Source organism: Pseudorca crassidens, chromosome 13, assembly GCF_039906515.1.
Source record: "Pseudorca crassidens isolate mPseCra1 chromosome 13, mPseCra1.hap1, whole genome shotgun sequence".
NCBI classification, from domain to species: Eukaryota; Metazoa; Chordata; class Mammalia; order Artiodactyla; family Delphinidae; genus Pseudorca; species Pseudorca crassidens.
Window position 1 is genome coordinate 9168401 of NC_090308.1, and position 13058 is coordinate 9181458.

Sequence of the window (13058 nt, forward strand, 5' to 3'; positions counted from 1 at the left end):
AGGATAGATCTTTTTCATCTAGAAAATTCTGTGATTTTGTATTTTAAAAATAAAAAGAGGAGTGGGACAGAGAAGGGAGCTTTTATTCTCTCATCATTTCTAGCAAAACACACTCAAGAGTAGTAAATACACTTTGGGGTAGGAGAAAAGGCTGTGAGTCTGTATTCTGTTTCCAGGGCTTAGTGAAAAGGAAACATCCTAGTAAGAAGAAACAGATGGCAGCAGTATAGGAGGAAATAAACTGGCCGTTCCCTGGGAAGTCCAGGAAGCCATCTTGGAATGAAAAAGGTCCCAGAGGGGTTGCACAGTCAAGAAGCTCTGTGTGTCACAACTTTCGGTCTCATCCCTGCAGAGTTTCTGGAACTGCCCTCTTTCCTGTTCTGGAACCACTGGGTCCTAGAGTTTGGGAGGAATTTCCATCTCCCTTGGCTGATGCATAGGGAAGTTGATGGAGGAAAGTTCCTTATCCCTCAGTATGGAGAAGTGTGTTCTTGGCAGCATAAGTTGAAGGTCTGAACAGAGGGCTACCTACCTCTATACATCCAACTAATTATAGGTTCCATAGATATTCATGAGCTGCCTGCAGTCCCTAACCATCATGGGTAATATTAGTTAACATTGTGTTCAGTACATATAACAGAAACTAGACTATAATGGCTTAAATTAGTAAGGTTTTCATTTTTCTTACATAACAGGAAGTCAAGATGGAGACAATTTAGGGCAGGAATCACAGTTTAGCAATTCTCTCGTCTTCCTGCTCTATTATCTTATTGTCCTCATGGTCACAAGTTGTTGCTGAATCCCAGGACATCAAGAAGGCAGAAAGACCAAAAGCCATGTTACGAGGCTTTGTCTTTTTCTTTGGGGAGGGAACTCTCCCTATAGACTTCCATCTGTATGTTTATATAGATGTATTATATCTCTCTCTATATATGTGTATATATATATTGGCTACAGCTGTGTTGCACAGCCAGCCCTACCTGCAGAGGAGTCTTTAGGTAGTAATCAGGTATCTTTGAATATCTTTAGGTAGTAAAGAAATTTGAATATCTTTAGGTAGTAATCAGGTTGTGTTAGTAAGAATTAAGGGGCTTATGTGTATTGAATAGGCAGCTAGCTGTGTCTGCCACTAGGACTTCTTTTTTTAATATTAAAAAAATTTTTTCCAAGTTCCAAACAAAAAATTTATAAATAAACTTGTAGAAAGTAACCTATATATTTTTAAAGATTTTTTTGATGTGGACCATTTTTAAAGTCTTTATTGAATTTGTTACAATATTGCTTCTGTTTTATGTTTTGGTTTTTTGGCTGTGAGGCATGTGGGATCTTAGCTCCCTGAATAGGGATCAAACCCGCACCCCCTGCATTGGAAGGAGAAGTCTTAACCACTGGACCACCAGGGAAGTCCCTAACCTATATTTTAAATGGGACTACCTATATATGGCACTTAACCACCAATTATAACATAATTTCTTTGGGAAGAATCATTTTGTGTCCCACTTCACAAACATAATCCCTTAATATAGTCTTAGGTAGTGATATGGAGAATTCTTCCCATTCCTTTATTTAACTGGTTGTGAACTAAAAAAAAGTCAGGACAGTTAGCTCCCTGGACATTGCATTCAGTGAAAGCACTTTAGGCCTGGCAGTATCAGTAGTGCAGCAAAACGAGGATTTCTTACTGATTTAGTGTGGAGGATGGCAGAATAAGAAGAGGTGGAGGAAGGGGAGAATTAGTATGAAATATAGATTATATTTTGGACTCAGTGGTTATTAGTTCACTTTTTGTATCTGGGAATAGGAAGCCATGTGTTGATAGTAAATGATTATATTAATGGAAAGATATCAATTTTTCCAATTGATATTCATCACATTGACTTTTTTTCCCCTTTCTTTTTGAAGGAAATATAATAAAGTTTACTGGATCACTTATTTTAGGGTAAGTGTCAACTGTGAAATAATTACTGGCTTTATGATACTACTGTTTGAAATCTCAGTGGAAGTGATTTACAAGTAGCATGGGGCACTGGAAGGGTACAGATTTTGGAATCTATAAACATGTGGATTCATCCCTGGTTAATCACTGGTTCTACCACTTCAGTGTTGTCTTGATCCGGTTACTCTAACTCCTGAGGAATGTTTTCTCTTGGATCGAGGTGTACGATGGGGATTCTGCCCATCTGGCACTGTTTCTCTGAGGGAAGCACTTGGCATGTACAGAGCAGGCACTCACTAATTAGCTTTCACACACCTAAAATCACATCTTGTGTTAGGTTATAAAGAGGGTGAAGAAGGTAAAAATCAACTATAGTCAGAATTACTTTTGAACATCCTTTAAGTCACCATAAAGCTCTTATGAAAGGAAATTGAGATTGACTGAGAAAACCAATAGATTGACACTCTCATCTCATGCTGTCTCAGAGGCACATGCTTAATGATTGGAGTGACTATCTTCCCCAAAATTGTTATTTTTCATTCTCTTTTCTTTCCTTTTTTTGGGGGGGCGGAGGATATATATGTTAAGTTTATGTCTAATACTGTTCTAGTGTTTTTGTTAATAATATTCTTTTTCATTAGTATAAATATAAAATCAACTCTTAGATGCTAAAATGATAAAGGAAATATATTTGGCATTTTATCCAAATACGTACATTTCTCCATGACATTGTAAGGTAAGACAAAACATATTTAGATGATTTTTTCTTTTGACTCATTCCAGGCAAAAGATAAATGTATATTCTTTTCTATAGTGCAATTTCTTTGTTTATATCACAGTTATATTCAGGAATATAGTGAAAATTAATCACAATTTCTGGTAAAGAGTTTTGTCTTTCATGGAAAGCATGATAAAAATACTGAATAGATTTGTTCTTTTTGGCTGCTCAGATAGATTCCCCAGGAGAGGTGATGATTCTTGAGAGCTTTCTCTCTATTCTCTGGTACTGGCCAGTGTCTGGCCTTTCTGTCTTACTTGCTTTTGCTTTAGGGTGGGAGGCTCAGAAAAAGACTTCATAAAACTGTGTGTTTCTAAGTTGTGAATCCAGACAGAGTGCAGCCTTTGTGTCTGGATTTAGTGTAGGTCAATCTGATTAGGGGAAAATCCTTCATTTTAGGATACACAACATTGTATTTCATTTTTTTTTTTTCTTTCCAGTTTTCTTTTTTTTTTTTTTTGGCTGCACCGTGCAGCTAACAGGATTTTAATTCCCCAAACAGGGTTGAACGCGGGCCCTCGGGAGTGAAAGCGCGGAGTCCTAACCACTGCATGGAATTACAGTGCAGTAATACAGGAATTCCCTGTATTTCACTTTTTAAAAAAATATATATTTATTTATTTATTTTTGGCTGCGTTGGGTCTTCTTTGCTGTGCGTGGGCTTTCTCTAGTTGCGGTGAGCGGGGGCTACTCTTCCTTGTGGTGCGCGGGGCTTCTTATTGCGGTGGCTTCTCCTGTTGTGGAGCACTGGCTTTAGGCACACAGCCTTCAGTAGCTGTGGCTCGCGGGCTCTAGAGCACAGGCTCAGTAGTTGTGGCGCACGGGCTTACTTGCCCCGTGGTATGTGGGATCTTCCCAGACCAGGGTTCGAACCCGTGTCCCCTGCATTGGCAGGTGGATTCTTAACCACTGAGACACCACTGCGTCCCCTGTATTTCACTTTTAATATTTGATTTTAGGTATAACTCTTAGGAGAGGAGACATTTTTATATGCTGGTGATAAGGAGTACAAATTGGCTAATCTTTGGGAAAAAAGTTTGGCACTATCTAGTAAAGTTGAACGATATATATACTTTCAGAAAGTCTGCAGTTTTACTTCTAGATATGTATCCTAGAGGAACATATACACATGCATACAGTGTAGATGTATACAATGTGTAACAGTATTATTTGTAATAGACTCAAGCTATCGATAGAAATTCCCTAAATTGCCCGTCTGTGGTAGAATGGATAAATAAGTTGTAGTATAGCTATACAATGGATGAATCACATACCATGTGAAAATATAAATGCATGAACTCCAGATACATGTAACAACATGGATGAATCTCGCAAACAGAAGGTGAACTAAAGAATACATACAGTGTGATTTCATTCCTGTGAAGTTCACAGACAGACAAAACTAAGCCCCGTTGTTTAAAGGTTCATGTTTAGGTGGTGAACTATAAAGAATAGCAAGGATATTACTATAATAAGACCCAGAATAATAGTTAGCTATAGAGATGAGAGAGTGGGTCAGGATCAGAGAGGGATGCACTGTGGGCTTCTAGGTACTGTTAATGTTTTTTTTGCCTGGGTATGGTATTGCAGCTATTTATTATTTGTAAGCTGAAATGTGTGTATACATTTATACATATATATGTATAATGTATGTTATATGCTCATTACTGTATATACGTTATGTTTCCCAATAAAAAAGAAAGAAAAAGTTCTACAAAAAGCTTAATAAAAAAAAGAGTGGCTCCTGTGTTATATTTAGATCATATATTTATGATGAATTTTTTGTTTCTTTTTAAGAGGTTCTTTATTTATTACATATGAAGTTCTGGCCTTGAAGAAGTCTTTGACATTAGATACTCAAGTGGTAGAAAAAGAAAAAATGAAGTCATATATATATGTGCACACAGTTTCTTTAGATAAAAGAGAAAATCACGGTAAGTTTATGGTAAAGTAATCCCATCTTTGTGAAAAATGGAAGCTACTTATTGAATTTAAAAATGAGTATTTAGAAAAAAAAATGAGTATTTAGGAATGTAAATTGATACAAACACTATGGAAAACAGTATTGAGATTCCTTAAAAAATTAAAAATAGAACTACAATAGAACCAGCAATGCCACTCCTGGGTATTTATCCAAAGACAATTCTAAAAGATTATGCACCCCTCTATTCACTGCAGCATTATTTACAATAGTCAAGATAGGAAAGCACCCTAAGTGCCCATCAGTAGATGAATGGGTAAAGAGGATGTGGTACATATATACAATGGAATATTACTCAGCCATAAAAAGGAATGAAACCTTGCCATTTGCAACAACATGGATGAACCCAGAGGATATTATGCTAAGTGAAATAAGTCAGAGAAGGACAAATGCTGTATTATTTCACTTATATGTGGAATCTAAAAATAAAACATGAATAAACATAACAAAACAGAAACAGAATCGTTTCTACAGAGAACAAAGAGGTGGTTGCCAGAGGGGTGGGGTGAGGGGAGGAGAGAAATAGGTGAGGGCAGTTAAGAGGTACAGACTTCTGGTTACAAAATAAATGAATTATGGGTATGAAGTGTGGGGAATGTGGTCCATAATTATGCAATACCTTTGTATGGTAACAGATAATAACTGGACTGAGCATGGTGATCATTTTGAAATGTATAGAAATATGGAATCACTGTGTTGTATACCAAGAACTAACACAGTGTTGTAGGTCATTATACTTCAAAAACAAACAAACTCATAGAAACAGGGATCGAGTTTGTGGTTACCAGAGGTGGGGCATGTGGGGGAAGGGGAATTGGATGAAGGGGGTCAAAATGTACAAACTTGCAGTTATAAGGTAAATAAGTACTAAGGATGTCATGTATAACATTAATAAATATAAATGTAATTAACACTGCTGTATGTTATATATGAAAGTTGTTAAGAGAGTGAATCCTAAGAAGTTCTCATTACAAGGAAAACATTTTTTTTCTTTTTCTTTGATTTTGTATCCATATGAGATGATAGATGTTCACTAAACTTGTTGTGGTAATCATTTCATGATGTTTGTAAGTCAAATCATTATGCTGTTTACCTTAAAGTTATGCAGAGCTGTATGTCAATTGTATTTTAGGAAAACTGGAAGAAAAAAACTATAAAAAATAAAAAATGAGTATTTAAAGCATAATATTAATAAAATAGGTTCAGCTAACTCTATGAATCACCAAACCCTATGAGAACCAAGTTCCTAAAGAATTAATTGAAGATAAAATTTTGGACTTTCATATTTAACCCATATTTGCAGCTGTCCTATAACTAAGTCAGGTGAAGACTAGCCAGCTTTTTTTTTTTTTGCGTTACGTGGGCCTCTCACTGTTGTGGCCTCTCCCATTGCAGAGCACAGGCTCCAGACGCGCAGGCCCAGCGGCCATGGCTCACGGGCCCAGCCGCTGCGCGGCATGTGGCATCTTCCCAGACCGGGGCACGAACCCGTGTCCCCTGCATCGGCAGGCAGACTCTCAACCACTGCGCCATTAGGGAAGCCCTAGCCAGCTTTTTTAATCTAAACTTGGAGTTCCTCACCTTCATGAGACCTGTCGGTTTGGAGGCTTGTCCTCAGTTTAGCAAGCATAAAAACATGATTTTGTCACTTAGCTCAGAGGTATTTTTGCTCTAAGGCATTTATTCATGCACACTAAACTCATGAGATGGATTCACAAGTATGAATACCAACTTATTTACAGAGGGAAAAAATCTGTCGTTAAGGCTGGAAAACCTGTCTTTACTAGTCAGAACACTCCCCTTCTCCATATTTTGGTCACATGGAAACCCAATTAGTAATCAGATGATTGCTTGGTGAACATGAGATTTTGGGGCAGAGGAGTGTCTTTTCATCAGGATATGGGTAGCTTGGGGAGTCATCACACTAGATTTACAGCTGCCTGTTCTACACTGTCAGCCAGAATAAGCATGCCTGTGAGCACTTTACATTCCCTGAGTGGGCAGGTTCTGCTGCTCCCCTGTCTACAGCTATATGTATCACCACTCTCTCCTGTTTGTGTTTATTGTTATTTCACCTTCCTATTTCAACGTGCTTTTATCGTGTGTTACAATTTCAATTACACAGATAATTTTTATAGCATATAATTTACCTATATAGTAAAGCTTAATCTCATTAGTAAGGTATCTCTAAATTTCACTTTGAGAGTGGTATTTTTAAGTGACATTTTCCTGAATGTAGTTAATCCTATGTTGTATATGAGGATTTTTGTTAGTTTTAGTTAGTGTTTTTGCTTTTGATTTGTTTTTACTTTTTCGCTGACTAGGAAAGCAGTGTTTTTTGGGGGATCTAGAGTTCTGTGTTCCCATAATGGTTTTAGTTGCTTTAAATAGTGACAGTAAGAAGAGAAAGATGCTGTTTTATGTTTTCTTTTTGAAAAAATTGGGGTTTAGTTTATACATTTTTTTCTTTGAAGTATTGGAGCATACATAGCATTAAGAGTACCTACCTGGTTTTATTTAAATTTGTAATCATTTTAGGAATCACCTACCAGGCAAGAAAAGAGCTTCACAAAGCAGTAAGAAAAGTATTGGCAACATCAGCCAGGATATTACGGGGTCCATTTGCTGGTAAGTATCACATATTTAACTGAGACTCCTTATCAGTAATCTGAAAGTCATTTGATGATCAACCTGAGATTTTTTTCCCATTTCTTATACTAACATTTATTATACCTATGGAAAATTGAGGAACATTATTCTGTTGGGCTATATTTAAGGGCTTGATGCCTTGGACTGTTTTCTTCCTTCTATCTTTATGGATGCATTGTTGTTTGTTAGATAGTTGTAAATAAATATTGAGACTCTTGATGAATATTTCAAAATTTAAAATTTGTTAGAAAATCACTCCCACGCTTTCTCATAATGAGAATATTGCATCAAAAATGTAGATTTCACAATCAGGCAAATCTGCATTGTGAAGCTAGCTATAAAAGAGCTGACCTGATCTCTTTAAAAAGTTGGCATCATGAAAAAAAAAGGTGGGAAAACTTTCTAGAATTAAGATACTAAAGAGACTTAATCAAATCCTGCTTTATAAAAAACCAGCTCTAAAGATATTTTGAAGACAATTGGAAAAATTTGAATATGGAGTTGGAATGAATTTTAGATGATTTGGCAGATTTTTGTTAGTATTTTTGGGTGTTAAAATGGCATTGTGATTATATAGGAGAATGCAGGCTTATTCTTAGGAGATGCATGTTGAACTATGAAAGGGTGGAATGTCATTATTTCTGCGCCTTTCTTTCACATAGTTCAGAAAAAAATACACAATCATCCTGGGGAATTCCCTGGTAGTCCAGTGGTTAGGACTTCACGCTTTCACTGCTGAGGGCCTGGGTTCGATCTCTGGTTGGGGAACTAAGATCCCACAAGCCATGCAGCATGGCAAAAACAAACAAACAAACAAAAAAAAAACACACTTCCATATAGATTAAGCAAATATGGCAAAATAATAACATTTATTAAATCTAGTTGTGGTAAGCATGTGGATGTCAATGTCAATTGGATGTCAATTATTCTTTTAATCTATCCCATATGCTTGATATTTCTCATAATAAAAAGTTTTTTAGGGAAAAGGAGCCAAAAAAAAGATCTCATTGTGAAAGCAACATAATATATAAAACAAAAGCACATACAAAATATATGTAACAAAATAATATGACAGAACTGAGAACAAACCTATCAGTCATTATCAACACCTGGAGATGGATATAACTTTCCTATTGTAGATTTAAAATATTTATAAATTACTGTCTTAAACGTGAGGATGAAAATGTTGTTTTAACTGTTCACATTGTCTTTTTTTTTTTTTTTTTTAACAAAGACACCTTTAGTACAATTGACATAGAAGATCACGAATGTGCTGTGTGGCTGCTCCTGAGGAAAAGTAAGTCCGATGACAGAGCAGCACGACTGCAGGCTGTGCAGGAAATGGCAGAGTCCCGTCACTGGCATGGTAATGAAACCATCTGAACACATGGCACACCGTCAGCTAGCTCTTGATTTCTGATGTAAAAGAGAAGGGAAGGAGATACTAAGGAAGGAAAATAATTCAGGAAATATTAATATATGTAAAAAATATTTTCAAAAAAATTTAAAAGAAACTCTAGTGATAGAGAAAGTGTAAAACCTGCTGGCCTTGTAGTCATATTGTGTTTGGTAAGAACACCCTCAAAACTGAGGTAGATATATTTGTATAACTTTCTACCAGAATGAACTTTTACTTGATTGGAGAAACTCTTGATTCTGATAGTTATGGCCTAATGTGTCTGTGTTTTTTTTGGTTCCTATTTAATAAAATATTTTTTAATTGCTGGCTGCATCAAAGTTACATTTGCATTCACTTTGACAGTCTGTTTGGCTTTAATACTAATACTTGGTCAAATGTGCCTAATTTGCGTGTGTATATTTGTTTTTTAAGGAAGATTTTAAATATTTAGTTGTATTTAAAATCGCAAGTTCTGCAGTAAAAGTACATGAGCAAGAGATCAGATCTGCTCTGAGTACAGGGGCTAAAGTACACTTTGTTAGTAGAGTCATCTTGTAAAAATGGGTAAACAAAAAAGAATGTTTTCAAAGAAAAATTTAGTCTCAGAATAAGATCTCTGTCTTCATACAAGTTAATTAGTTTGATTGAGTGGTGGCTATAATAATTTGTAATGTAAAAATAAGCTTATTTAATGCGAGTGGAGACTTAGAATAAAAATCTGATCTGTTTCAAAATCTGCCTTCCAGGACTCCATTTCAGACTTCTACTGTATCAGAAAAATCAAAGTTGGAGCCCTGGCATGTAGATTTTTTAAAAGTTCCCCACTTGATTCTGAAGAACTCACCCAAGTTATATAGTGCTATTATTAAAAAATGTCTCCTTCAGTGGCTGCAGTTTTTTTTTGATACATGTCCTTAGTCCATTTGGGATGCTATAACAAAATACCTTAGACCGGGTAGCTTATAAACAACAGAAATCTATTTCTCACAGTTTACTGGAAGCTGGGAAATATAAGATCTGGGTGCCAGCAGATTCTGTGTCTGGTGAGGACTGAGGGAGCTCTCTGGGGTCTCTTTTATAAGAGCACTAATCCCAGTCATGAGGGCTCCACCATCTTGACCTAATCACCTCACAAAGGTGCTACCTCCAAATACATTGGGGATTAGGTTTCAACACATGAATTTGGGAGGGACACAAACATTCAGTCTATAGCAATACATAAGAATGGAATGGTGAAATCATGAAGGCTAAAACAAAGTACTACTGTCTGGAACCTCAGATTATTCATGGGCTTCATGGAATGTCAAAGCACCATGTAGGTACCAGAGGATGACAGATTTAAACAGAACTCAGGTTTTTTGAGTAGTGATCAAAATAGCTTTTGGATGATGGAATTTTTTTTTTAAGGAGAAGTTAAATTGGTTCTGACCTATCACTTTTCACATTTGAGGTTTATTTTTCTCAAAAAGGTTAGTTTGTGATATATCTAGATATAGGTTGAGAATTATGAGATCAGTCACGGAAATGTTGGATATTTAGCTTACGGTATTGTAAATGCAGTTGCAGTTAGAAAAAAAACTGGGAAATTTTGAATTACAAACTTGTCGTTTAAAAGTTAAGTTGTTCATTTAACCTTTGAAACAGCCATAAGCTAATTTGGGTACTCGCAATATACTTTTACAATAGATTACCAGTATAGGATAATTGCTCAAGCCTGTGATCTGAGAACTCTTATTGGTCTGGCACGAAGCAAAGATAGTGATCTTCGTTTTTTTCTCTGCCCACCTCCTTTGCCATCTTTAAAAGAAGTAAGTAAATAAAATAATCCAGTGAGTAAAAAATGTTTAATATATCATCTTCACTTTGGGTGCAAAATAACCATTCAAAAAGCAGTTTGTTGGCTACTTGTCACAAGCAGGTAAACTAGGGTTTAAACCTGCAATTGTAGTTTCCATTCCAAGATTTCTTGATTCCACAGGAGGTGCTATTTCTCCTAAATTATTTTCCCCTATGTGGAGTCGGGAGTCTCTATACACCAGAGGGTGGCTTCTTAGCATATCAGCATCCATAAATTGGTCCTTTGTTCTAAGGTTGCTATAGAACAGTTTTTCTCAACACTACTGACATTTTGGGCCAAGTAATTCTTTGTTGTTGGAAGCTGTTCTGTACACTGTAGCAGCATCCCTGGCATCTACTCATTGGATGACAGTAGCACCCCTGAGTTGTAACAACCAAAAATGTCTCAGATATTGCTGAATATTTCCTGGGGTGCAAAACAGTCTCTGGAGAACTACTACGTATAGATATTAATGTACTAATATACATGGATATTAATTGTTAACTACTAATATAGATATTAGAGCATGTTCCTTGAGTGCTTTTCTCAGACTTTTCTAGAAAATGAAAATCTGAAAACTTGCAATGCATTTTTGAAAAATAGAAAAACAAATTATTCTAGATATTAGTTATTAGAAAAAATCAGATAGGAACAAGTTCTGCATATTAAAAAGCCAGCTTTAGTTAGAAAGAATGTAATAATTCATTTTGGGTCAAGATGTGAAGTAGCCTATGAGGTGAAAATCTTGAGCTATGCTTTGCAATAGGTCTTTCAGATTGAGTTAGCAGACATGAAAGTATAGAATTCAAAATTAAATGATTCTCTGCTTACCAGGGTGGTGACTGTTTTCAAGACTAAAAGCACTGATTTACCTCTCCTGTTTTGTTTTGGCTTTATTCTTTGGGTACTTTTTGTTATACTCAATTGTGGAGTTTAATTATGAAGAATTTCTTTTCCTTTATTTCAGGATTCTTCCGTTGAAGAAGAGCTCAGACAGTTGCTGGCTTCTTTACCTCAAACAGACCTAGATGAGTGTATCCAGTATTTTACATCTTTGGCTCTGAGTGAAAGCAGTCAAAGTCTAGCTGCTCAGAAGGTTAGTTCATTTATTCATTCAGTAAATAGTTTTGAGTGCCCACTTTTCCAAGATATTGTGCCAGGGACTCACACTTAGAACTTCAGAATAGTCATTCATCCATGAACTGAATAAACATACTGATTCCTGGTTGTGTGCCACACAATGGGCTAGGTGTTCAGGATAATGGGGAGACAGGTAAATAAACAAAGTCACAGAGTGTGTAAGAGGTTACTCTAAGAGCCCATCACTCTGTTTAAACCATAATTCAAAAAGAGTCATGTACCAAAATGTTCATTGCAGCTCTATTTACAGTAGCCAGGAGATGGAAACAACCTAAGTGTCCATCATCGGATGAATGGATAAAGAAGATGTGGCGCATATATACAATGGAATATCACTCAGCCATAAAAAGAAATGAAATTGAGTTATTTGTAGTGAGGTGGATGGACCTAGAGTCTGTCATACAGAGTGAAGTAAGTCAGAAAGAGAAAGACAAATACCGTATGCTAACACATATATATGGAATCTAAGGAAAAAAAAATGTCATGAAGAACCTAGGGGTAAGACAGGAATAAAGACACAGACCTACTAGAGAATGGACTTGAGGATATGGGGAGGGGGAAGGGTAAGCTGTGACAAAGTGAGAGAGTGGCATGGACATATATACACTACCAAACGTAAGGTAGATAGCTAGTGGGAAGCAGCCGCATGGCACAGGGAAATCAGCTCGGTGCTTTGTGACCACCTAGAAGGGTGGGATAGGGAGGGTGGGAGGGAGACGCAAGAGGGAAGAGATATGGGAACATATGTGTATGTATAACTGATTCACTTTGTTATAAAGCAGAAACCAACACCATTGTAAAGCAATTATAGTCCAATAAAGATGTAAAAAAAAAAAAAGACCATTTTAAAAAGGCTTCATGGGGGCTTCCCTGGTGGCGCAGTGGTTGAGAGTCCGCCTGCCGGTGCAGGGGACGTGGGTTCCTGCCCCGGTCCGGGAAGATCCCACACGCCGCGGAGTGGCTGGGCCCGTGAGCCATGGCCACTGAGCCTGCGCGTCCGGAGCCTGTGCTCCGCAATGGGAGAGGCCACAACATTGAGAGGCCCGCGTACCACAAAAAAAAAAAAAAAAAAAAAGGCTTCATAGGAAGTACTCTGAAGTCGCATCTTGAAGAATGAATAGTAATTGACAAGGCTTTAAAATATTACCTCTATGTTGGTGATACCTAAATTCAATATCTCTAGCCCTGTGTTCTCGTCTAAGCTCTAGATTTGAATATTCAACCTCCTTCTTGACGTCTCTACTTGGATGTGTAATAGGCATCCCAACTTTACATGCCAAACCCACCCACACTCTGCAAAGCTCTTCCTCCTCTAGTCTTTTTCATTTTGGTAGAGGG

The 13058-nt window shown here is 36.8% G+C and overlaps 1 protein-coding gene across 4 annotated transcripts in view; it reads left to right on the plus strand.

The window, feature by feature from the left end:
- Positions 1 to 13058, plus strand: part of SERAC1 (serine active site containing 1) — a 77643-nt gene that overhangs the window by 30065 nt on the left and 34520 nt on the right. For all 4 annotated transcript variants that reach the window (XM_067701671.1, XM_067701672.1, XM_067701670.1 and 1 more), the window contains exons 3-8: positions 1903 to 1939; positions 4512 to 4648; positions 7234 to 7323; positions 8579 to 8710; positions 10430 to 10551; positions 11548 to 11676. In XM_067701671.1, coding sequence (XP_067557772.1) covers positions 1903 to 1939; positions 4512 to 4648; positions 7234 to 7323; positions 8579 to 8710; positions 10430 to 10551; positions 11548 to 11676 — 647 coding nt within the window. The remainder of the gene's footprint in view (positions 1 to 1902; positions 1940 to 4511; positions 4649 to 7233; positions 7324 to 8578; positions 8711 to 10429; positions 10552 to 11547; positions 11677 to 13058) is intronic.